We start from the raw sequence: 22,666 nt of genomic DNA, 5'->3' as shown, positions 1-22,666 counted from the left end.
TTGCCTTTCAAACTACCGTTGTTTGTCCTTGTTGGGTTGCCTTAACGCTACGTTAGATGGAGTGCTAACCTAGCCCGCACGTTAGCTTACCTGACGTGTTTTGCTCAGGTTTATCGTTATGTTACGCTGCTGATAGGTCGGATAACGTTGCACTCATCACAGATCCTGAGCCATGGTGAAAGAACGGGCCCAGAAGAAGTCCTTCCAGCAGAGTCTGGAGGACATAAAGGAGAAGATGAAGGAGAAGAGGAACAAACGGTTGGCCAGTGCCTCAGCTCCCAGCAGAGGACGGCCCAGAACCATAAACAAAAGCAGTGGTAAGGACAACAATCACATCACATCTATTTATTATAAGTACATACATAATGTAGACTTGAGTGATGTACTTGCAACCATGACATGGACAGATGCTGATGTTTAGAACATATTGATATGAATATTAAGTTTAGTCATGAACAGCAAATAACATCCTTCGCATGTTCTGTTGTCTCCCAGTGGCTAACTCCACCCACACCGTCCTGAAGGGTGTCCAGCAGAACAACAAGACACTGGCCGTAGCCTTGCAAGCTGAGAAGGAAAAAGTGAGGCAGGCCAACGCAGTGATCCTGCAGCTGAAGAGGGAGCAACAGGCCCTGTTCCTTCACCTGCTTCTGCTCAAGAGGAAGCTCAAAGAGCAGGAAGCTCTGGCTGCGAGCGCTTCAGAGGTTACTTCACATTTACACTTCTGTGTGTCTAACTAATCCTGGGTAACATGTAACATTAAATTATTTTGAAGTACTGTGTGTCAATGTAAAAGAAACATATTTTATTTCTTTGTGTGTTGATTTAGACTAAACCTCCAAACACGCACGTTGAACGCCAACATCATGCGGATTCAGCAAGGTAACGGTTTGAAACAAAAATTCATCACATAAAATTGTATATCCTTTTATGACCATCAGGATCTATTTATCAATTTACAGGAGAAAGCAGACCAGCCAGAACCTTGATGACCCTGTCGTGTGCAAAGCCTCACCAATTTGTGCAGGTACACGCGCCATCTTGTTATTTGATGAGCATTATGAGAAGAATTCTTTGACTGATCCGCAGAACAAATTTAAATATAGGCGGTTCTTCGGGTTCCCTAGTTGACTAATTTGTCAAAGAAAGGAGAAGAAATGACATTGCACATTATTACAGTGTGCTTACTTGTCACAAACTGTCTAATAATGATGTTGATTTTGTCCTCTTCTTCACAGACCCTCAGCCCACTGAAAAGAATTTGCATTCTGAATGTGGCAAGGTGGGTACTTTGCCTCCCACAGTGGGCGTGAGGCGTCGCCATGCAGATAGAAGAAGCAGGAGGAGGTCTGAGCGCGTGCGAGAGAAGGGGTCATTGAGTGAGGGCGACCCCAATGCAGGCTTGGGTGCTTTAATAGCAAGTCCTATTTGCGGTGATGATGGAAATCCGAATCAGCCACAGCAGGGTGCAGAACCAGATTTAGCAGACCCCGTTGACACTGTAGAGTTTCAGCATTCAACTCCTGAACCTCTCCCACCCAAAAAACCCAACCAACAGCGGCCCAGCAGGAAACAAGCCCAGCAGCAGCCCCGCACCAAACCAGAACCGGCTGCACGAAAACCAGAGAGAGGACGCAAACAAGAGCGTGCCCCATTAAAGAAACCATGGGAGAATCCCAAACCCAGAGCCCGCTCCAAGAGTCGGGACCGGTCAGCCACACGAGCTAAAACGGCACCTCCATCCCAGGGGAATAAGCTCAACACCTCCCTGGGATTTAATGACACATTTGACTTTGACTGTGAAGAGGCGGTTCACGTCACGCCATTCAGGGCCAAGGCGGAGGACAATCAGCCGGCCACGACCATCAGCAAAGAGACTCCACATAGAGGCCAAACTGAAGCTTTACCTGTAAATTCCAAACAAAACAATTCCTGCTCATCATCACCGTCTTCTGAATCAGAGGACAGCCTTTATGTCCCTCAGAAGACCAGACGGAGACAGACTTCCCCCGACAAGACCAAAGTGATCACTCGTAGAGGCCGGCCCTCTAAAGTCGCCAGGCAGAAAGAAAACATCCCTCCAAATCAGGAGGTCTCCGGTGAGCTTTTAGGTTTGTTGTTCTTAACTTGAACTTGTTTAACTTTGGGTTATTCTCTTTATTAGAGTTTAAATAGTTGTTCTTATAATATCTCTCACTTTTTTTGCGTTTTATAGTCTTCAGAGATGAGGAGTCGAGTCCTAAGGCTGTAGAGCCAGAAAAGGAAGAAGCTTATCCTCATCAGTCCCCTGACTCTAGCTTCTCCAACAGCCCTGATCCGGTGAGGTTGGGACAGGAAAATCACCAAGGTGAGTAAATGTTCAGGAACGTGTTGACATTATTTCTATTGCTCAGGGTCTAATGTCACAGGGGAGACGGGGGAGGAAAAACATGGTGCTGATATGCATTCATAGTGTATGTTCATGCCATTCTCATAGGATGTTTAATTTTAAGCAAGTTGAGTATTTTCTGGATTTCTTAAAGCTACATCTTGAAGGTGTTAATTACTAACTATTAATAATGATATGACACAAAAGGGGTGATAAAATGAAGTACTTGCCTTCAATCAGTATGATTGAATGAATGAATGAATGATTTTATGTGACCTAGAACAAAGACGTCTGGGTTAATCATGTACAAAATTGAAGAATGGCTCTTTTTTTTTTTTTATGTCTGTTTTTTACTAATGGTAGTTTGTGAATTAAATATTTTATTTTTTTTGTTGTTCTGGTTTTACAGAGCCTCATGGAGGGGTTATTGAGAAGGATTGTTTGCCCCCTGTCAGCCCTCTGGTTGAAGCTGAGATGATGAGAATAGACAACGTCCTGTCCAATTTTGGAGATTCCTCCGGAGAAGCTCCTGCTCTTGTACCCCACCAAACGCCCCAGAGGGTCAGGACGTGCAAGAAACGTAAGTTTGTCTCCAGCGTTTCAAAATAAAAATCTCACAGTATGACTCCTCATTGACCAAGAGCTTTACAACATCAGTGAGCACTTGGGAGGCTTTGTCAGATCACATTTTCATTGTATTGTCACTTCTCTTTGGCTTCATTGCACTCTGTTTTGAGATGCTCACTGGTGTACGCCCACAACTCCTGTTTTCTTTCTTCTTGCTTCTGGATCACATCTTCCTTCACGTTTCTACAGGTGGGCTTGGTGTAAGGACAGCGGGGCGGGGCTTGAGTCTGTGTGATGTGACCAATCTGTCCCCTGCAGCCTACCGCAAGTTCTCCTGTGGTGGCTCACGCCCCTCTGATGCCCGATGCTCCACTCCTGTTCCTGCTCGCAAGCGACGCTGCACCATGGTGGTGGACTACAAGGAACCCACGCTAAACGCGTAAGTTCACATGCTCATGTGATTTTAGATTTGTTCACAGGTTTTTTTTCACTGAACGAATGCTCAACAATCACATTCCCATCTTGACAGGAAACTTCGGCGGGGAGACAAGTTCACAGACTTGCAGTTCCTCCGCTCTCCTATTTTCAAGCAGAAGTCCGGCAGGAAGTCTGTGCAGAAATCAAGACAGTCCATCAACAGCCAGCAGACATTCGAGAAATACAACGAGTCATTTGTTGGATGTCGCTGAAAGTAGCTACGTTGTTTGTCCTGTCTGAACCCTGACTGTTGGCTGGCAATGTCTGTTTTCAATGTGATTTTTCTTTTAAGAGTTTTAACAAGTAGTTTAGTTTTTCACTCTGATGTTGTTTATATTAAGTTTTTTTCCATGTGATGAAGAACTGTGATCAGTTTTAGATGTTAATTTTGACTTTGTTCGCTGCTTATTTCTTCTCTCCTCCATTTCTCCTCATTACATAATGTAGTAATGGCTATATTATGAAGATGAGAAGACTTTCAAATTATATATGTCATCATCTTTCTTAAAGTCTTTATGTTTTTTTTATTATGAAATACTGAATATGAGTACATATTATCATCTAATAAATTCCAATTTGTATCTCCTGCTGTGATGTGACAATAAACATTATTTCTTCATTTGCTCTATTTATTCATGCATGGTTAAATAATTGGCTGCGGTAGGATGACAATGAAATACAATTAATGATGAGCTTAATTAGAGGGGAGTTTGTGTTTAGATGTTGGGCTATCAGGATAAACAAAGTGTAGATGGAGCTCAGGTTGTGTCAGGGTGTTCATGTCAGTTTTGAAAAGTTAATTAAAATGAACCTTGGCCAATGCCATTAAAAAAAACTTACAATGTACCATGACTATAATTATTCTGGTGGTATAAGAGTTTCCCCTTATTGGGCTTGAAAGGCCCTTTCAACAACAAATAAAAACAGCACTAAGAAAAACTACAGACAATAAATTAGCCTCACTTCTGTTTTATTCAGTCTATAAAATAGGCTAATTCTATGTCATTAAAACCAATTGTACAAATAGCATGAAATAATTTTTCCAGACATTTTACAAAATGTATTTTTTTCCCTAAAGTTTGAAAAGTACAAACACCTTTTTACAAAACAGCAAAACTACATAGTATTGCACAATCTTTTTCATTTATCTCCAAAGTATAAAGTTATCAATCTCCATCTGCAGGACAAAAATAAGAAAGAATAAATTAAGACCTTGTCTTTAGCATATTTCTTTTAAATTACAGCACATAAATAAGAATAAACTCTAGATAATTGAATTAGTCCTTAGTCAACAGCGGTAATTTATATGTAAAACAAAAGAAGACGCTCTTATTTATGTTAACTAATACTTGGAAAAATAAAAGTGCATTTCAATAGTCAAACTGCCCTATGTGGCTTATTGGAAAAAAAAGAAGATTTTTTTAGTTCTGAAACAGAAAATATATGTTATATACACATTTTAAAATATACATTGGGTATAAGTGCTTTAAAATAATTCAAATCTGTACAAATTTAAAGTACGTACTCCTCTTTTGGCAGGATGAACTCATCACAGACAAACTTTGACCTCATTAATGCCGTGCACGTTCACAGGAACAGAGTTCAATAGACAGGAAAACCCGAACTCTGTCACGTTCCTCACAGGTAACACTTGTGTAATGACTTAATATACTGTAAGTGGCTACTGCTCATGATGACAACTCTACCTGAGTCAACTGAGAAGAATGAGGCAGACACTGAAAAAGGGGGGGGGGGGGTGAAGGTATGAAAAGAAAGGAGAAGAGGTGGCAAGAAGAAGAAGAAGAGACAACGTAAGGTGTGTGGTGAATCTCCAATCAGTCATTCTGGGTCGCTTTAACACAAAGATAATAACGGAAGCTTTCTGTCCTGTTTAATATGTATTACTGTGACACCTTCCACTGTCCTGTTTTTACATGGGACTCTGGGATATGTGATGAAATATGAAGACACGATGCTTCTTTTGCTTCATGTCTGCAACAGTCTTGCAGGCCTTCAACGAGGCCTTCCTCCTTGTGGCCTACCTTTCAGTGTAAATATCAATCTAAGCTATTGATTCAGGATCTGGGCCAGCATGCATCAAACATTAAAAGAGTGCTGATCTGACACCCATTCGCACCTTTTACATTAAGATATGTGTTTCTGAAACCTATCCGCTCCAGAATCAGTAGTCCTATTCTTAACGTCTCCGCGCATACAGCTGTCGTATGCGTTGCCCGTAGCCTAAACCATAACCATTTACAATCTGAGGACATCCTTTGTTAAGGTAAGGAGAGACTTCTTCCTCTCAGCTACTTCTCGATGAGGCCTGCTTCTTTGATCTTAGTGTAGAAGAATTTCTCCAGTAAGTTGGCACACTTGTAGTACTCGCTCTCTGGAGGGTTGTATTCACGACAGTTGGTGAAGATGCGCTGCATGTCAGCCATGAACAACTTGCGTGTCGTGTAGTACCTGCTCTTCAGACGCTCGCTCATTGTCTTAAGGTCTGTGAGGAAAACAAAAAAAAGCAGGATTCTATCCTTTATACTGCGTTTGAACATTTGAGCTCTTCTCTTTATGCACAAACCAAACATTTCATTCTGAATTGATACCACTTGGATAGCACTTATAAACGGCACTGGAATGTGCTTAATGTGATGTGTTGAAGAAAAGTATTTATTCTAAAAGATCTGTAGTGTAAGAGCAAAAAAGTGCAAATGATTTTTGAATGGACTGAAACATTTGGAGCAGTCTGTACAGTCTGTACACACACTGTAGAAAGGTTTATATCCTCTGCTCACTTGTCAGATAACTGTAACCTGAATCAGGCCAGGGGCCAGGATGAAGTGACTGAGGGAGCTGGTAAAAAATGCGAGGGGGCAGTACTTTCATAAAATAATATGTATGGATTTAACAATGCAATTGTTTTAGAAAGGTTAAATAACAACAACATATGGCTACTGTTTCCAAATAAAAGAATACACTTAATCAGAGCACTCACATAAGAATGTATCGCCGACAGAGCGCTACATATATTTTTAATTTATGAACGAAATCAGCAGGAGGCATGTAACAGCTGACTGTCCCTTCACTTCCCTGTTGTTTTCCTTCTGTCTGTAGGTTGAAAAGTTCTGTTTATACCCACGAAAAAGCAAGCAGGTGAAGAAACCAGCTTCAGTACAATGGACAGCGCGGCCTGATAATAACATGTACATCGGTCAGTCATTTTGTTGTTTTTGGTATTTTTCTTTAGAGACATAAAGCTTAAACAAAGGAGGACAAAAAATACAACTGAGGGGGCCCTGTCCCCTTTAGTCCCCTCGTGGCGCCGGGCCTGAACACTGTATACATACCCATGGGGAAGCGAATGACTTGGTAGTACCCAGGTGCCTCTGTTTTCTTCACTGGCTCCATGAAGGGCCAGGCGTTCTGGTGACTCTAAGACATAAAGACCAGTCTGGTAAGAATAAAATGTGTGTAGGTATTACAGATACTGTGCATGTACGTGTGTGTGTTTATCCCACACCTTCACATGTTGGAGGATGGTCTTCAGAGTGCTATACAGTTGATCTGGGTCCTTCAATTCCTTCCTAAGGTACAAAGTAAAGTACAGGACAGTGGAAGTGAATTTAGATGACAGATGCCAGTAGATACTGTTAGCTAGTTTGTGTGTCCACTGTCACAGTATGTCCAGGTCCAACATACATTAAATGAAGACATTAACATGAGTGACTGAGTGAATGAAAATCCACTCTGCTGAGTTTGAATCTTGTACAGTAGTCACACTTACCCTTTGCCCACAGGCTTCCAACCAGTTTCACCTGTTATAACAAAACCAAAATTAATGAATCTCATATATCATACTAAAGACATCCATAAATGTGAGATATTGTAAGAGACAGAGAAACTGCGCACTGACTGTATATGTAATTCAATAGTCAAGGAGTAACGTACGTATGCCAGGAATGCTCTCAATGGGAATCTGCCGAACTCCTTCCTTAAAACAGGAAAGCCCTGGATAGACTTTTCTGATCTGAGCCTGCTTCCTCTCTATCAGCTTCTTGATAATCTGAGGGAGACAAATGAGAATGGGTTAAAAAGATAGTTAGTGCAAGGATAAACCCCGAAAAAGAAGGATTCTAACATTAAATATTCAATTTAAATGCAAAAAGCACACACCTCCTTCTGCTTCTTGATAATAACAGAAAACTCTGTGTAGGGAATGCTGGGGTTGAGCTCGCAGCCCATGAGTGTGGCTCCCTCGTAGTCTTTGATGTAGCCCACATATTTGGCCTTGGGAACCTTGATGTCCTTCGAAAAACCCTGAAGAGGGAGGAGATTTCTGTTTTCTTGCAGCTGCATTTACAGGGCCATGCAACCACTACAAAAATGAGCCCACTTTATTTTTAAAAAAATAAATTTTCATTATGAGACTTTTAAGACCACGTACAAATGAAAAATAAAAGTAAGTAAGAAGACTGGTAAAAATGCTGACAAGAAGTAGTAATTCCATTTGATTTGAGGAAAATTTTTGACATGTATAGAATAGTATAAGAATATTGCATCATGCCACCAAAGTAACCATAAGGCATGTACTGTGCTTTAATCGACATAACACGTTACCTGTTTCTTGAAGTAGCCAATGGCGTACTCATCAGCATAAGTGAGGAAGTTGAGGATTTCATGTTTTATGTGATATTCCTTCAAGTGGTTCATTAAATGTGTCCCGTAGCCCTACAACCGCACAATGACGAAAAAAATTAAAACTCAGAACTGAACAATCACATAGTACGAACCAAGCTGAGAATCAGAAGCGTTCTCACCTTGACCTGTTCGTTGGAGGTGACAGCACAGAAGACGATCTCTGTAAAGCCCTGCGATGGAAACATCCGAAAGCAGATCCCTCCGATTACACGGCCATCCTTGATCAGTGACAGTGTCTTGTGCTTCCTGCCAAACAAAGAGATAAACTGTGGTCAGGATGTAATTCCTCCACTATATCTCTAAATAAAAAAAAAAGGTGAAGGTTACACTGACGGATCAAAAACCAGCCGTGTGATGTACTCCTTGGGCATGCGGGGCAGCTGGTGGGAGAACACATTCTGGAGGCCGACGAGCCACATCAGGATCCTCTTATTGGGCTTCTGGTTTAGCGAGTTACCGATGACGTGGAATTCAATCACCCCTCTTCGCTCCTCTAGACGGGCGGCTTCATCGCGTGCAGAGTGAGCTGACAGCAGACTGGTCTGCACAGGGAGGAAGGCATAAAATAATGAGTATCACCTTTGGTCCTTCTCACTGTCCCAATCAGAAGAAAATTGCTTTACAGAAGTCGGCTGCACATCGCCATTACTGAAATTAAAGTAACTCTATGAAACATTGGCAGGAGTTAGATATTCAAATGTAGTCAATTAAATGTCATCTCTTGCCAAATAAAGGACATTATTTCCTCTATAAACTTTATATGGCTTTCTCAAACTAGCACAAAAAGATGATTTAAAGCAGTACTGTGTTTTTTAAGCTAAAAATCTGTTTGATGTCAATAAATGTGAATGTTTTCTAAACAAGAATCTAAATGTAAATCAATGAGACAAAGCTAATGTTATTTCTGCTGTCTACCTTTTAATGTGTAACAGTATTTTACTTTATGCTAATGGAGATCCAAGTAAAAGAATAAAGAATAACTGGTCACCTCTGGAATGGCGGCAGGGTCCGTGATGGTTGCCATGACTTCATTGATGAGGTCCATGGGGATGTCACCCACCACCCTGGGTCTCTTGTTTTCCTCATAAGGGAGAGGCTCAGAGGGTTTGCGCTTTTCACCAACTACAATACACGGACATAGAGGAAAGTACTCATCTTCATTACATGTCTCTTTTACACCTTCTCACCAGTTGAGCAGTGTTTCAAAAGTGTTTCAAAGTCATCCAGCAGTTAAGGTCAGCTTACAAATAGTCTCATCTCCAATTGATGCCTATGCAACTGACTTATTTTCAGTATGTCAGGAGCAGCAGAGGTGTATTTCACTTCTCTTTCTTGATACAGTTTTAAGGCCAAAATTTAAATAAGTATTTGAGGAAACAGGTTAGTTGCACTTTTTTAGACCTTCAATTTGAAAACAAGACTCTCTCTGAGGCAATGGGCGGACTTAAAGTAGTCAGATAGAGACTGTGACATGGTTTAAATGTGAAACACATGGCTAACTTTACCCTGGTGCTCACTGTTTACTGTCAGAGGTCAGATGTTATGTAATAGGGTGTTATCGTTGTAATCGTATGAGTAATTACAGGTGTGACTGTAATACCTGGGTTTGGCTCCAGCACAGAAGCTGTTTTCCTTGCAGGACTGACGCTCCCACAGGTGGAAGGGTCTACCGACACAGGACTGGTGCTGTAGTACAATGGCCTGGCCACAGGGGGCGCACTGATAACTACAGACCAACAAAGAGGACATTAATACTGTAAGAACATGTTGTTATCCTTACATTGTATAAACATGGTTTTAAAAAAAAAACAGGAGTTGATTTGAAGGGTGTGTTTGCGAGGGTGTGTATAACCTGTGTGGATAGGGATCTGCCCTCCTGACGCTCCTGCCAAGAAGTCTTGGCTCCAGATTGGGGAACTATGGCTGTACACCTCCTCCTCCAGCATAGACAAGAACCTGAGCCAAAGAAAACAGTCACAACTTGTTAAAAAGGGTGTCAAACATGCATATATGGTTATATATGGTGATACTGAGAGTGTGTATGCTGCATGTTGTAGTGTAGGAGTGAGTCTCTGCTTGTGTGGTTAATTATATGTTAGTGTACTTAAGTCTGTGGTATATTTGTGTGTGTGCAATCTCAGACTTCTGTGCGTTTGTTTTTTTTTACTTGGGGAAATGTGTGAGGATGAGTGTGCGTTTCTCAGGTGGCAGCTTGTCCTTTTCCTGTCTGGCCTGCTCCAGCAGTTGTTTCCTCATCACAGTGAACACCGAACGCAACAGCGTCCGGCCGAAGATCTGAGTGGTCTCGTACCGGGGCAGACTGTCGCAGAACTGAGGCACATTGCAGTAGCAGAGCCACCTATAGCAGCACAGACATGACTTGGTTTAGACACTGCGCCTGTTAAACAGGTGTGATGGATGTTAACACCTGGCAGCGCTGCTACCTGGTGTAGTTGGCTTTGTATCCAGCTGCATCATCGTTGGGAACCCTCTGGCGTCTCTGGGAGGGCGTCTCCAGCTGCCAGTAGTTGATCTGGTTGAGAAACATCTTGGCCAGCTCCATTATGGTTTGACGTTCCTTAGATGGGAGGTGGCTGAATTTATACTGGACAAAATTGTTCACCCCCTGTTTAGGAAAGAGAAAATAAATAAATGGGAATGTGCACACTCTAAAACACTCATTTGTGTTGCAGTTGATGCACGTGTGATTACCTGCTCGATGCTGGGTTTTTCAAATGGAGGACTCTCCTGTGCTTCCAACATCGGTTTACCCATCTGTAGGATGGATTTCCTCAAGAGCTACAAAATAAAGCAGGAAAGGGGTGCGTTCACTTGCACACAATGCGGATTGTAAGATCTTGTGTTTGTATACTTTGACTGTAAAAGCAGAGGCTTACTTTGAAGAGGGAAAAGTAGACCTGTTTCGTATCAGCATCCTCCTCTTTGTGAACACACGTGTAGAGATACTCCACATCCAGGACGATACCTAAAAGTCTGTTCATTTCCTCCTCGGAAACGTTTTCTAGATGGGTCACATGATCACCTGAGGAGAAAAGAATAAACACTGAAATGGTTGTAACACAGACGTTAAATCTTCTGTCATTATTATAAACGTAAAGGTTCTTCATTCATCAGTGGCACCACATGCAGCATACTCTGTAGCGTTTAGGATCGTTGACTTGCTGACGTACCCAGGGTGTGAGAGCAGCTCCGGCAGGGCTCCTGCAGGTTGACTGCGCCGGACTGCTGGTCAGTTCGTGGGGGGGTAGGAGGGGGGTTCTGACTTTTCCAGCCATTACACTTGCAGGCGCCCTCGGCCTAGGACAGAACAAAGTTTAAATGAGTACAAGCAGGAATATAGATGCAGGTAAGTGCACCTTGTATCTAATTAGTTTTTAATTTGTGCATCACAGACTCATACTCAGCAATAAACTGATGAAGGTTTATGTATCTTTTAAGATAACATAAATGAATTGCTGTCTGAGTATGAATTTATGTAAAGTTTCTTATGGTGCTTCAGAACTGACAGGTGGAGTTACTGTTATCAGTCATTGGTATAATGTATCTGCTTTATAATCACATCAGTGGCAGAGAAAGTAAACGACCGGTTGGCTCGTTTTATTAATAATGTATTCTTTTATTACACAGTAAATGGGCCGTAGAAGCATACATACATTTTAAAACGTGACAATACCGCTCAGGTTAATGGAGATTTTGTTCTGACTGACTTTGGACAGTATCAGTAGGTGGGGTGAAGGAGGCCTGTCACCGTCAGCTGGAGCTGCCGAACTGAGCATGCGCCTTGAAACAACAACAAACTCCGCCCCTCCAGCAGCTGTCACCCTGTCAAAACAAAGACCCCGTCCCTCTCTGCGGATGATACACTGCAGAAACCCAATAAAACCCTCTCTATGTCCCCGTGCATTGACGGAGGCGCGGGGACACGGTAACATTTCCAGTGAAAATCGTTAGACAGCGCACGAACACACACACACACACATACAGTGGGATGAAGCCCCTGTGCACACAGCCAGCTACTCCCAAGTGCCAGCGCCAAGCCAATGTTTACGTTCACCAACCCCCCACCGAGACAGAAACGCTGTAACACTGCACAAACAGCTTGCAGCTGGAGGGCCAACGCTTTACGTCCTGCAGTAATAATGACGCTCTAACTAACTACACTATTCACGTCGCTTTTTTTAATAATTGGTTGGTGCATGCAAAATGGAAAAAAAATGAAGTGCGGCAATGGCTTCCTTTGCTGCGCTTGCATTTTGTAAACTATTGCAACCGAGCCCAGGAAATACCATCGGTAAAGAGCGAGCCCTCGAAAGCAGCGGCTTGAAAAAGTCAGCAATCTGCAAAAACATCATACTTTGCAGGATGAATACACTCCGAGTTTTTCCAGTTTCTTTGGCCGAGGTGAGGAGCGGAGTTGCGCCTTCTTCACGGCGATACGTGCGGATCCTCCAGCGGCGCCGGAGCCCTCCGTCCCCCCGGCTCCAGGAGCGGCCGGAACCAAGCCCGCCGCCCCGATGGCCGGCGAACCTTGCTGAATCCCAGCGCTGTCGGCCATGATTCACACCGAACCCCCAACGGGACCCCCGGCCCGGGAAATATTCGCTGTGCCGTCCGCTGCTCTATTCCACAAGCGGAGGATCAGACATGGCGCTCATCCTTATTTTCAATTTCTCATTGTAGGCCCATTTTCCTCCGCTAGGGGACTCAAATGGGATAGGCCAATTCCACTACTATTCAGAGAGGAGAGGTCACAAAATGCAAGCATTTGTAGCAAAAAAAAAAAAAATATCTCAAGGTCAAATGTAATAGAAAAAAATCCGGCTTTCTATGTGTGAGCCATGTGTGAGCCTACCGGTGGATCATTGTCATTTCATGCAACATACAGGAGATTAGTAGAATACCAGTAACTAATATTGAATAGATTATATTAAAATGAATGCTAAAAATATAGGAAGCCATTTTTTTTTGTTAATAAAGAACAATTTGTTAAAATCCTTCAGTGAAAGAATGTCTGGAATTTAATCGAATGTATACATTTGGAGAACAACTTTAAGGTTAAAGGTCAGAGATAACCCACATTTTTTAACCAATTCAATGTCAAGTTGAGCAGTAAGAAGGAGTAATACTAAGTCAGAACCTATAATAACCAAAAATTACAGAAAAACTGTTGATCATCTGCGGGAATACACACACATACACACACTCACACACACACAGAAATTACAAAAATAAAATAAATGATCAAATTTATTTCAGTATTTATTTGGTCATTACATAACAGTACTGTAAAATGCTTGCATTTAAATGTTTTCGGCTGCAGTTAAGTGTTCACGGCAAAAAAAACCAAACATACAATTTACATCCTTATTATGTGTTAATTCATTTATTCATGAATCACCATCGTGCCAGCTGATAGTTGTTACACTGTTCCTACAATATCTTCACAATGTTACTGAGATGTTATGGAGGGACAGACTGTTGGTTAATCAAAGTGTGTGTATTGTGTCTGACTCCTCTGGAGCTTTTTACAACCAGTGTCTCTGGAAATTCAGGTCTACTTACAGGGAGGAGTACTGGACAAGGCATCGTAGCCTGATACCACAAAAAAAAAAAAGAATTAGTGAAATGCAAGAAAGAGATGTTAAAAAATAGAAACCAAAATGTTTGGGTATTACTTTGTTTTTCTTTTGACAAAAAGGTACAAGACAGAAGACTAAATAAATGCAATTTCATTTTTTTTGTTAATAACACTACATACATTTATAAAGACCACCACTGATTATAATTTAACCATTTGTGTGAAAAAAAAAGGAACAGCAACAAAACTCCAAACCCAGATTGTAGCTGTTGTATCTGCTAACTGTACAGTTCTTTTTATGATTATCTAGACAACTCCCTAGCAAGCGTTAGTCCTGTCACTGGTAAATTGAAAAAAAGGTAGACTACACTGCAACACCCTATTTACAGTATATTATTTATATATTTATATTTATATATATATATTTATATCACACTGGCTGTAATTATGACAAGATATATTCATGAGCATCATTAGTGCAAGGCATGAGTAAGACAGATCTGTAAAAAGAGTTATTGACCATATGTACTGTATGTGTGTGTGTGTGTGTGTGTGTCACTGCATGTAACAATGTTAAGTGGTGGGATGGGAAAAAGGTGTAACAGACTGTGTGTTTATGTACAATGATGTTTAGGTCTGAGAGGGTTCAGAGGGGGAAAAAGTCAATGCAATGTATGGGTTCATGTGCAAATGTGTGTGTTCATGTGCAAATGTGTTCAAACACACACGCACGCACATAAATGGGCACGTGTGAGTGAGTCTATGGATGAAATCTGTCATCAGCCAGCCAGCCAGCCCGCAATCAAGAGAAGATGACAAATAATTATGATTCAAAAGGTGATTATGAAGCAGCCTTACATATTGCAACTCCCAACTCACTACCATCACTGCTGCTTTTCCATCAGGTGCAAACCCAGCAATGGTCTCGTAACATTAACGCAATGGGAAACGTCATCTGCATCAACTAAATCCTCCAAAGACATAAACCATGAGGCCCAAGTATGACCACAAAGGGGTGGTCTATACAAGGTTAATGAAAGGACACTGCATCAGGAGATGGAGAGGTGGTGACACTTGTGTGTACCTCAGAGGCGCCTTGTTGTGGAGAAAGCTGGGTGGAACGGGGTTTTTTGCTGTGCTGCATTGGTCCTTGCAGACACTTAGGTCACAGAGTAAATACTGTGAAACATTGCACAATGCCACTAGGGACAGCTAGAAGCAGGCATGGCCCCACAATGGAGCCTTAGGGTGGTAGAAGAGAATGTACACTAGTGCTACTCTGGGTTTCGTGGAGGAAAGGACATGGACAGCATGGGCAAGCAGAGGGAATCAGAGAGAGAATCTAAAAGGACTACGGTTCATGAATGTTTTTAAACTTTAAGACAAAAGGAAGAGAGGTGTGGAGCTTAAAGTTACGCTCTTTCGCTCTCTCTCTCTCGCGCTCTCTGCCCTCCGCCGTTCCCCTTTCTCAGATTCACAAGAATACACTCCTCTTCTCCAATAGACATTTTTCTGTGCAACTGCAGACAAAAGGTAAAACATCGTTTTTTGTTTTTCTATTCTAGGCCATGTAAGTATACAAGTATGTGCACCCATAATTTGACAAAATTATAGCAAAGAATAATTAACAAGATTATCAAAAAATTAACAAAAACAAGACTGGTATTAGAAATGCAGTAGTTAGGTCTAAAGCTATCCCAGAAAAAGGGAAGTGACCACTTCCTCTAAATGAAAGTCATATCTACACGTTTGAAGGAAGATGATGGAAGGCAGGGTGCACTAATGTCTCTAGTATCTGCTACCATTAATCTATCAATATTAACTGATAGATGTAACAAGCTGGATGGCAGAAAGTAGGAAAGAATGGTTAGGAGGCTTAACCAGGTAGCAGCAGAGCCGTGAGGGAGGAAATCAGGCAGAGATCTGTGTAATGGCATTGACTTCATTACTGCAAAAAGAAAGAAGGGGGGCATAGGGCATCTTTTCTTGTTTTGCAAATGAGAGAATTGGAGATAAGAGTACAACACATTGCATTAGTAACTGCAGTGGCATTCGGGTTATCAGCCACATTAGTTACTGCTATACAAGTTGGTTGGGGGGGGAAGGCGTTCTTCACGTTAGTTACTGCAGCATGGAGCCTTGGCTGGTTGGGCAGCTTCTGTCAGGTCCACTCCCCGGTTCCGACCACTATTGGGTCCAGGAGCCTGAGGCTCACTCTTCGGCAATCTCTTTGCTGAAGGGAAAACAAAACAAAACAAATTAAACAATAAAAGAAACTGCAACCTTTCATTTGCAGGGTGTAGAACCCAACCTCAACTCCCCCAGTTCAGCAGAATAAACACTCTTTAAACAAATATCTGTAGGATTCAACAATTTGGCTCTGATTACTACTTTACAAATGCACTGTCAAAATCTTTGAATTAAGTGTCAAGATTTACCCACCAATAGCCATAAATATCTCATTCACATTCATAGATGTCTTGGCCGACGTCTCCATGAAAAGTAAGCTGTTGTCATCTGCGTAGGACTGGGCATCCTGTCAACAAAATTACCATACGTTGTTTAATATGTCCCCACACATGCGTTCACTCAGGGACAAGAAAAGACAATTAGATGCGCAAGTCTTGGCAGTAAAGACTAATAGAATGATCACTTGTAATGCATGTTGTGGATGTAATCACATAAAACAAAGCCACAGCAATAACCAATCGAAGCAGGAGATCAGTATACCTAGAGATATGCAAAAAGAGTGATGGTAAAGCCACAGTTTGTTTGCTCTAACCTGAAAGTCGACAGCTCTCTTGCTGGCTAGGTCAGCCTTGTTGCCTGACAGAGCAATGACTATATTAGGGCTAGCTTGTCTTTGCAGCTCCTTCACCCAGTTCTTTGCCCGTGCAAAAGACTCCTGCAAATAGAAGAAAATAGTGAGTCAATACCTTCATGTAACCAGTAACTTAAGAAGATATTTCCCTTCAAAGTCAGACATTTTCATATAGCCCACCAGCTGAATTTATACTACAACTTGCTGTACAAGGGAATCTGACTGCATCTTGAGGACATGGCAAGTATCATCTGTACAACTTAAATAAAGAGAGTAATGTTGGGAAAACTGTATGAACAACTTAGTCTGGGGTGAATGAACGTGCCTCGTTTGTGATGTCGTAGACCACAATGGCGGCCTGTGCTCCTCTGTAATACATGGGGGCCAAACTGTGGTAACGCTCCTGACCTGCAGTGTCCCAGATTTCAAATTTCACTGTTGTGTCATCTAGACACACTGTCTGGGTGAGAAAGGCCGCTGAAAGGAAAGGATGAGGTGAGGGGTGAGTCAGCTTCAGAAAATCAATATCTACACCAAAACAATGCACTTTACAATGCCATGTAAACAAAACAGGTAATAAATATATCCAAACAAAGCATTATCAATGTTTCTATTATGTGAGACAAACTGTAGCCCCCATTGTAGAATTAAATTAAAGTGGAAAAGAGACAGATGTTTCTGATTTTGTAACTCTATTCAAGTTCCACTTTATAAATGTGGCAATGATACTGACTACAAAATAAAATGGTTAACTTCTGCAAATTATTTTTACTGGAGCTTTAGAACATTTATTTTAAGGTGCTGTTGTGACAATAACAAAAGGAGCCAATTGTCTGAAAGGAGGTCCACCTGTCCTGAATCTCACATAATTTAGTAACAAAGGAAAAATCCGACAAGCACAGACACAAGTATACCCATTTGATCTATAAGCGACTGGCAGCTCATGAGAAATAGCCTGGTCTATTGACGCGAAGCTCACCTCCTATTGTGCTCTCCTGGAATTCGTGGAACTGACCCTTGACGAAGCGGAGCACTAAGCTGGACTTCCCAACGGCTGACTCCCCCAGCAGCACCAGCTTAAACTGACAGATCTTGTTCCCTGCATTGGGTCCATTGGGTCTCGTAGCTCCTCCCCGATTGGCCATGACCTAGTCAGATCCCCTGGTGTCCTGTGTGCCTCACTATCAGGACTTGTGCTGCAAGAAGCAAGAGAAGAAATAGGTACTATTACTACTACTCAGGACTATGAGCAAGTAATTAACATGTGTTAAACTTTGCTCAGGATAAACGTAACAAAACATATCTGGTTAGAGTGAAATATATTCTAGCATTTTCACAAGTGTTTCTCAAACACTGACAAAATTCAAGCGTGATAACAAAATACTAACGACAACAGTGTCTACAGCTGACACTTTGTTTTAGAGCTGTCAGCAGTTACTTAAATAAGCATTTTTTCCCCTTTGTTTTGATATATTGAGGGACTCTACACGGCTCAAAATAGAACAAAATATTTGGTTTCCGACATGACACACACACACACAAATAAAACCTACTGACTGTTCAGTATATCCTTTTATGTGGACAGTTTATGGTGGTTTGAGTAATGACTTAGGGACTTCATCTGCCAAAAGATCAGGTGTATACAATGCATAAAAATAAACTTCTAACACTGGGAAAAAAAAGTGGCAAGACTTCCGTTTAAGTGAAGAGGGTGCAGACTATGTCACTGTGCAAAACACAAGCCGTGACCTGGACTGGGTTGTCTTAATGAACATGTGATATTGGGCATTTCTAGAATACTGAAGAATATTGGGAGAAGACAATGGAACGTACATATAAACATTGGCCTTAATGATGCAGCTCAACAAGACTAAACAAGAATATAATAATAAATATAGCACGCGTGGTGTATCAAAAAGAACATTACACAGCAACTTTACTATAGTTAGAGACACCTTCTATTCTCTGACAATGCCAATCGACTTAACTCAAAACAGAGCCAGTGTGAAATGCTTATTAATGCATTTCACACCCTTCGGCCCAGTAGTATCACACTTCTTTTTATGCACAAGTTTTTCAGAGGCCACACAGTTTTTGTAACACCCTTCTAGCTACACTTTCCCACAGCAAAAGGAGACAAATGTGTGTAAAGTTATTGTATATATTATTTCACCTCTGAAATAATATTAAATAAGTTTACATTAAAATGATGTATTGGATACATTTAAATATTAATAAAATAAGGTTTCCTTTACTTTCTGTTTATTTATTTATATATTTATTTGAATTAATATAGTATTTTGAAGTAATTTAAGTAACTCCATGTTGAAAGTACCTGAAACATTTAAAGTTTATGCTTAAATATAATTGTGTAATCACTGACGCAGTTTTTCCACAGTTGTGGAACAGTGCCTATATGAATGAGGCAATGAGATCCCACCACATCATTACAGTAACAGCCAGCAAAGAAACCCTTGTCAAGAACCACAACAGTTTCAAGAGTTTTCACCCGCCCACATTACTTGAGCGTGTTACAACTGCGAGAACCTCTGTATGGGTACATGCCATGCATTCACGCATTTCTTAGTAACCTATTTAGGATCGAACTGCTGACTAATTTGTATACAACAGATGGCAGTTGTCAGGAGATAACCGCAGTCTGTCCTGAGCATGATTTGTGGAATCCTATCCCTAACCACAAAAAATGACTATTAGGAATTTCACTGTGCACCCCCAACCAACTCCCTTATCCAGGAGACAGATAATATGCCTACTGAAAACAAAATACAGATACCGTATCATCCTCACTATGATCAGCTCTCTAAGGCAATAAAGTACAATGGCTCTGCAAAAAAGCAAACTATTTAAAGCATACCAGTCACATTTTTACTGATCCTGGTGCTGATGGCTGATGTTGCTGTACTGTATTATATTATAAAAGGCTTTTGTATGAACCTGTATTGGAAAGTACAAATGCTTATTACTGTAGTTGTATCTATATATTCAAGACAGGTCTAATCACCTGTAGTGTGGTGTCAGTCTGTCAGGTGCTGGCTTCATGACTGCAGACTGCTGTCAGTCATCAAACATCAACTCAACAACATATAATCTCTGGATCGCATATGAAGAGTACAATCTCTACATAGCTTTAGTTTCAAAAGTCTAGAAATAGGACAACTAAAGCAAATGTATGTTATATATTTTTGTATATTATATAAATATAACTGTGCGTAAAACTTTAATTTCTGTTGCAACACCACAGGCTCTGCTGAATTAATGTCTAAATACATTTACTAAATCCATTCATACACCTGTCTGATTACTTTCCTAATATAAAAACACATCAGGGAATGGTGAAGGACGCTGTGCTTTTAAATAAAAAACAAAACTTGGGACACCAAAGCCTGTGAAAGTGAGTGGTGAGGCTGTTACCGATGTAGTTAGATCAGGCGTTTATCCTTTACTTTAATCCAAAAAAAAGGACAAGAAATGTTTTAAATAGAAACAAGCGAGATGAAAACAAATCCGCAAAAGAAACTGCGTTTACTCAGACTCATGACAGGGACCGTCAACAAGCGCCGCGCACCGCAATGCTCACAAAACAGTCTGTAGTTGACTGTAAACACACTTGCTCATGTCAGCTGTAGTATGAATCTGTTCAGATTTTAGAGGGGGACGCCATTTTCCAAATTGTTTTTGTTGTCTAGCTAGTTAGCTTTCTTTCTTTCTTTCTTTCTTTCTTTGAGCCAACCTTAGCTGTCTAACTGGCCACTGACGTTAGCCTCCCAAACACTGCAAGGAGAGCAGACAAAAACAGGCTCAGCTAGCGTTACATAAAACACAAGTATCCTTACGAGGGGTTAACAAGCTGGTCGTTGTATGGCTGGATGGCGTTATCAAACTCAAATGCTGTGCTGGCTGGCTAATGTTATTTAATGGGGAGTAAACCAACCCCTCAGTTAACAAACACCAACGTTAGCTGGCTAGCACTGTTAGCAGTCCACCCAGTTAGCTGTTAGCTATCACAAAGTCAACTGCAGTCATACTGTCACACAGCTTGCTATACGAGACGCTTGCTGATGGCACCACACCAACAGACTGGACTTGGCAAGACGTGACAAAGGCCTCGTATTTCTGCATTCCCGTAGCTATAAAACATCACCGACATTAGCCGGAGCCAGCTAACGACAGCGCTAGCTAACGTTAGCCAGTCAGCCAGCTGGAAACCACATCGGCTCGATCCATGTCGAGTACGCTACCTGAGAGCCAGACGATGTTTGGGACTTTAAAGACCACCGCTGTAGTATTTACACACGGAACCCGGGACACGGTGGTGGGGTGGTGTTGGGGAACCAAGAAAATAATTTCAACAATCCCGTCACGTCTCCTCCTTTCTTTCTTCTCGCAACTTCCCCTTAGAACCAAAACACAAACAAGCTCTTCCGCCCCCCGCGCCACGTCACACAGCACGTCTGCGCTCCACAAATTACCTTCTCAGCCAATTAGCTATCAATAAAACCAAGAGCTTTTAATGGTGACAGTAATCCATGTGATGATGCTATTCCATCATCTATTTTTTTTTTTACATATTTATGGGAATTTTGTTCGTTACAGTTGTTCCACTCACACGACGTTAAAGAAATAGTACTTATGTGCAATATCAAAGTCAAAGTCAGCTTTAAAGGGACACTTCACCCATTTGCATTAAGCTTTGTATCGTTAGAAACCCAGTCATATTTTTGAATGGTCGTGCACCATTCCCTCATTTTCCCCGACGGGAGAAATACGGATTTAGTGTGGCACTTCTGCTGCTTCCAGTATCCAAAAATGTCGTCATTTTTGCATCACGGAAGTCTCATATCTTTGTAGAGGGGTGAGACACAAACACTCTGTTCATTCCGCGGGGTGTCAAATAGGCACCAAATTCAATATTTATTTTAATTCACTACATATATAACCACTTTCAATAAAGATTAATGTTTCCACGGTGAAATGCTTCTTTAATGTCAATGACTTCACAATTGCACCATAAGGAATCGAGAGGACGTTCTACTCCCCACGGTGAGGACAGAAAAGTGCAGCAGGCACAACAGATAAAACTAACAAGACATTTCCTATACTAAAAAAGTAAACTTACAATGCAATTTCGCAACAGATAGGACATTTACTAATCATCTAATATCTAACACAATATATAGAACAGAAATGAATGTATAGATATATACATATAGTAAAAGTACAAATAAAAATGGAAAATAGAAATAAGAGATATAATAAGATAATAAGAACCTATATACAAAGTAAATGTAAATATATTCCACAGTATTGCTGACAGAAATAAAATAAAATAAAAATAGTAATGAGTTTTAAGATTGCAGAAGTTATAGATAATGACAAAGAATGACATAATAATCAAGTGAATTGCACATTGACCCGGGTATTGCACCTTAATCGACTTATTGCACATTAACATTACTTTTGAATATATTGCCCAGTTATACTGTATATTTTGAACACCATGTGTCCATTAACAGAGGTCAATATTTATGTCAAGATAAGTCAAGTTTTGTTAATGTTATTATAACCATGCAACTGACGTTTAAAGAAATGGTTCTTAACCATCTATTTTTGATATTCATCACATATAGGACTATAGTTTTAGTGTGAATATCAGTTGCTAGCAGTTCAATCAAATCAGTATTTTTCCTTTTCAGTTTGTTTCATTGGATCAGCTGAAGAGGTAAATGTATACATTATTTCACAAGAATAAAAGTGCACAGGTATGTGTCCCCTTAAGGTTCCTGTTTTGGGTTTTGCAAACATTTACCATTAGGTATAGTGGTCTTAGGAAAGTTCTTGGAAAGATATTTTTATAAAACATTTACAAAACCTGTGGGAAATGTTCCCTGAAGGTTCTCAGGAGGTTAAAAGGTTTAACCTCTGACCTTAATTTATCTTATGACTCACTGGCGTGATCAGAACCTAGGTTGATTAAAAAGGAAGAGATAAGAGTGGTTTGATATTTGTAAAATACAAAACACAGGGCATTTCGAAACTGTTCACATAATCTCAGATAAAAAAATTGAGATTACAAAACCAATACAGTTCCCCTTTATCTAATGGATCTCTCACT

At 40.9% G+C, this 22,666-nt stretch overlaps 3 protein-coding genes across 4 annotated transcripts; 1 reads left to right on the top strand and 2 right to left on the bottom strand.

The window, feature by feature from the left end:
- Positions 1-40: 40 nt before the first annotated feature.
- On the top strand, positions 41-4,031 carry sgo1 (shugoshin 1). Of its 2 annotated transcripts, none has more exons than XM_035680879.1 (9): positions 41-317; positions 496-704; positions 830-882; positions 963-1,027; positions 1,239-2,099; positions 2,216-2,347; positions 2,778-2,948; positions 3,254-3,374; positions 3,465-4,031. In XM_035680879.1, the coding sequence occupies exons 1-9, from the start codon at positions 173-175 to the stop codon at positions 3,622-3,624; spliced, it is 1,917 nt and encodes a 638-aa protein (XP_035536772.1). In that variant the 5' UTR covers positions 41-172; the 3' UTR covers positions 3,625-4,031. The 2 variants fall into 2 exon arrangements, with proteins under 2 accessions (XP_035536772.1, XP_035536771.1); XM_035680878.1 differs by having other exon boundaries at positions 3,185-3,374.
- A 334-nt stretch (positions 4,032-4,365) lies between these two features.
- kat2b (K(lysine) acetyltransferase 2B) lies at positions 4,366-13,025 on the bottom strand. The gene is made up of 18 exons (XM_035680915.1): positions 12,489-13,025; positions 11,305-11,431; positions 11,011-11,156; positions 10,826-10,912; positions 10,558-10,739; positions 10,281-10,472; positions 9,966-10,069; positions 9,714-9,839; positions 9,102-9,235; positions 8,447-8,655; positions 8,233-8,359; positions 8,033-8,143; positions 7,589-7,732; positions 7,364-7,478; positions 7,200-7,230; positions 6,936-6,999; positions 6,763-6,847; positions 4,366-5,915 (listed from the first exon to the last, which is right to left on the bottom strand). The coding sequence occupies exons 1-18, from the start codon at positions 12,687-12,689 to the stop codon at positions 5,722-5,724; spliced, it is 2,379 nt and encodes a 792-aa protein (XP_035536808.1). The 5' UTR covers positions 12,690-13,025; the 3' UTR covers positions 4,366-5,721.
- A 338-nt stretch (positions 13,026-13,363) lies between these two features.
- LOC118342400 (ras-related protein Rab-5A) lies at positions 13,364-20,991 on the bottom strand. Its single transcript, XM_035680916.1, has 6 exons — positions 20,793-20,991; positions 17,513-17,729; positions 16,859-17,010; positions 16,495-16,617; positions 16,155-16,248; positions 13,364-15,945 (listed from the first exon to the last, which is right to left on the bottom strand). Exons 2-6 carry the CDS (start codon positions 17,676-17,678, stop codon positions 15,830-15,832), a joined length of 651 nt encoding a protein of 216 aa, XP_035536809.1. The 5' UTR covers positions 17,679-17,729; positions 20,793-20,991; the 3' UTR covers positions 13,364-15,829.
- Between the last annotated feature and the right edge of the window lie 1,675 nt (positions 20,992-22,666).

The sequence above is a fragment of the Morone saxatilis genome, unplaced genomic scaffold (genome assembly GCF_004916995.1).
Source record: "Morone saxatilis isolate NCDOM2014 unplaced genomic scaffold, NCSU_SB_2.0 Contig9, whole genome shotgun sequence".
Lineage (NCBI taxonomy): Eukaryota > Metazoa > Chordata > Actinopteri > Moronidae > Morone > Morone saxatilis.
This window is presented reverse-complemented; position numbering and strand designations above follow the sequence as displayed.

What these genes read in the sequence shown, in the direction of transcription:
- sgo1 (XM_035680878.1), top strand. Translation starts at nt 173, where the DNA reads ATGGTGAAAGAACGGGCCCAGAAGAAGTCCTTCCAGCAGAGTCTGGAG. An exon ending in TGGCTGCGAGCGCTTCAGAG is followed by an intron (nt 705 to 829) that starts GTTACTTCACAT and finishes GTGTTGATTTAG; the next exon opens with ACTAAACCTCCAAACACGCA. An exon ending in GGGACAGGAAAATCACCAAG is followed by an intron (nt 2,348 to 2,777) that starts GTGAGTAAATGT and finishes CTGGTTTTACAG; the next exon opens with AGCCTCATGGAGGGGTTATT.
- LOC118342400 (XM_035680916.1), bottom strand. Translation starts at nt 17,678, where the DNA reads ATGGCCAATCGGGGAGGAGCTACGAGACCCAATGGACCCAATGCAGGG. An exon ending in AGAGAGCTGTCGACTTTCAG is followed by an intron (nt 16,249 to 16,494) that starts GTTAGAGCAAAC and finishes TTTTGTTGACAG; the next exon opens with GATGCCCAGTCCTACGCAGA. An exon ending in TGAGATATTTATGGCTATTG is followed by an intron (nt 15,946 to 16,154) that starts GTGGGTAAATCT and finishes TTTTCCCTTCAG; the next exon opens with CAAAGAGATTGCCGAAGAGT.
- kat2b (XM_035680915.1), bottom strand. Translation starts at nt 12,689, where the DNA reads ATGGCCGACAGCGCTGGGATTCAGCAAGGTTCGCCGGCCATCGGGGCG. An exon ending in TGAGAGCATTCCTGGCATAC is followed by an intron (nt 7,231 to 7,363) that starts GTACGTTACTCC and finishes TTGTTATAACAG; the next exon opens with GTGAAACTGGTTGGAAGCCT. An exon ending in CCATCCTCCAACATGTGAAG is followed by an intron (nt 6,848 to 6,935) that starts GTGTGGGATAAA and finishes TTTATGTCTTAG; the next exon opens with AGTCACCAGAACGCCTGGCC.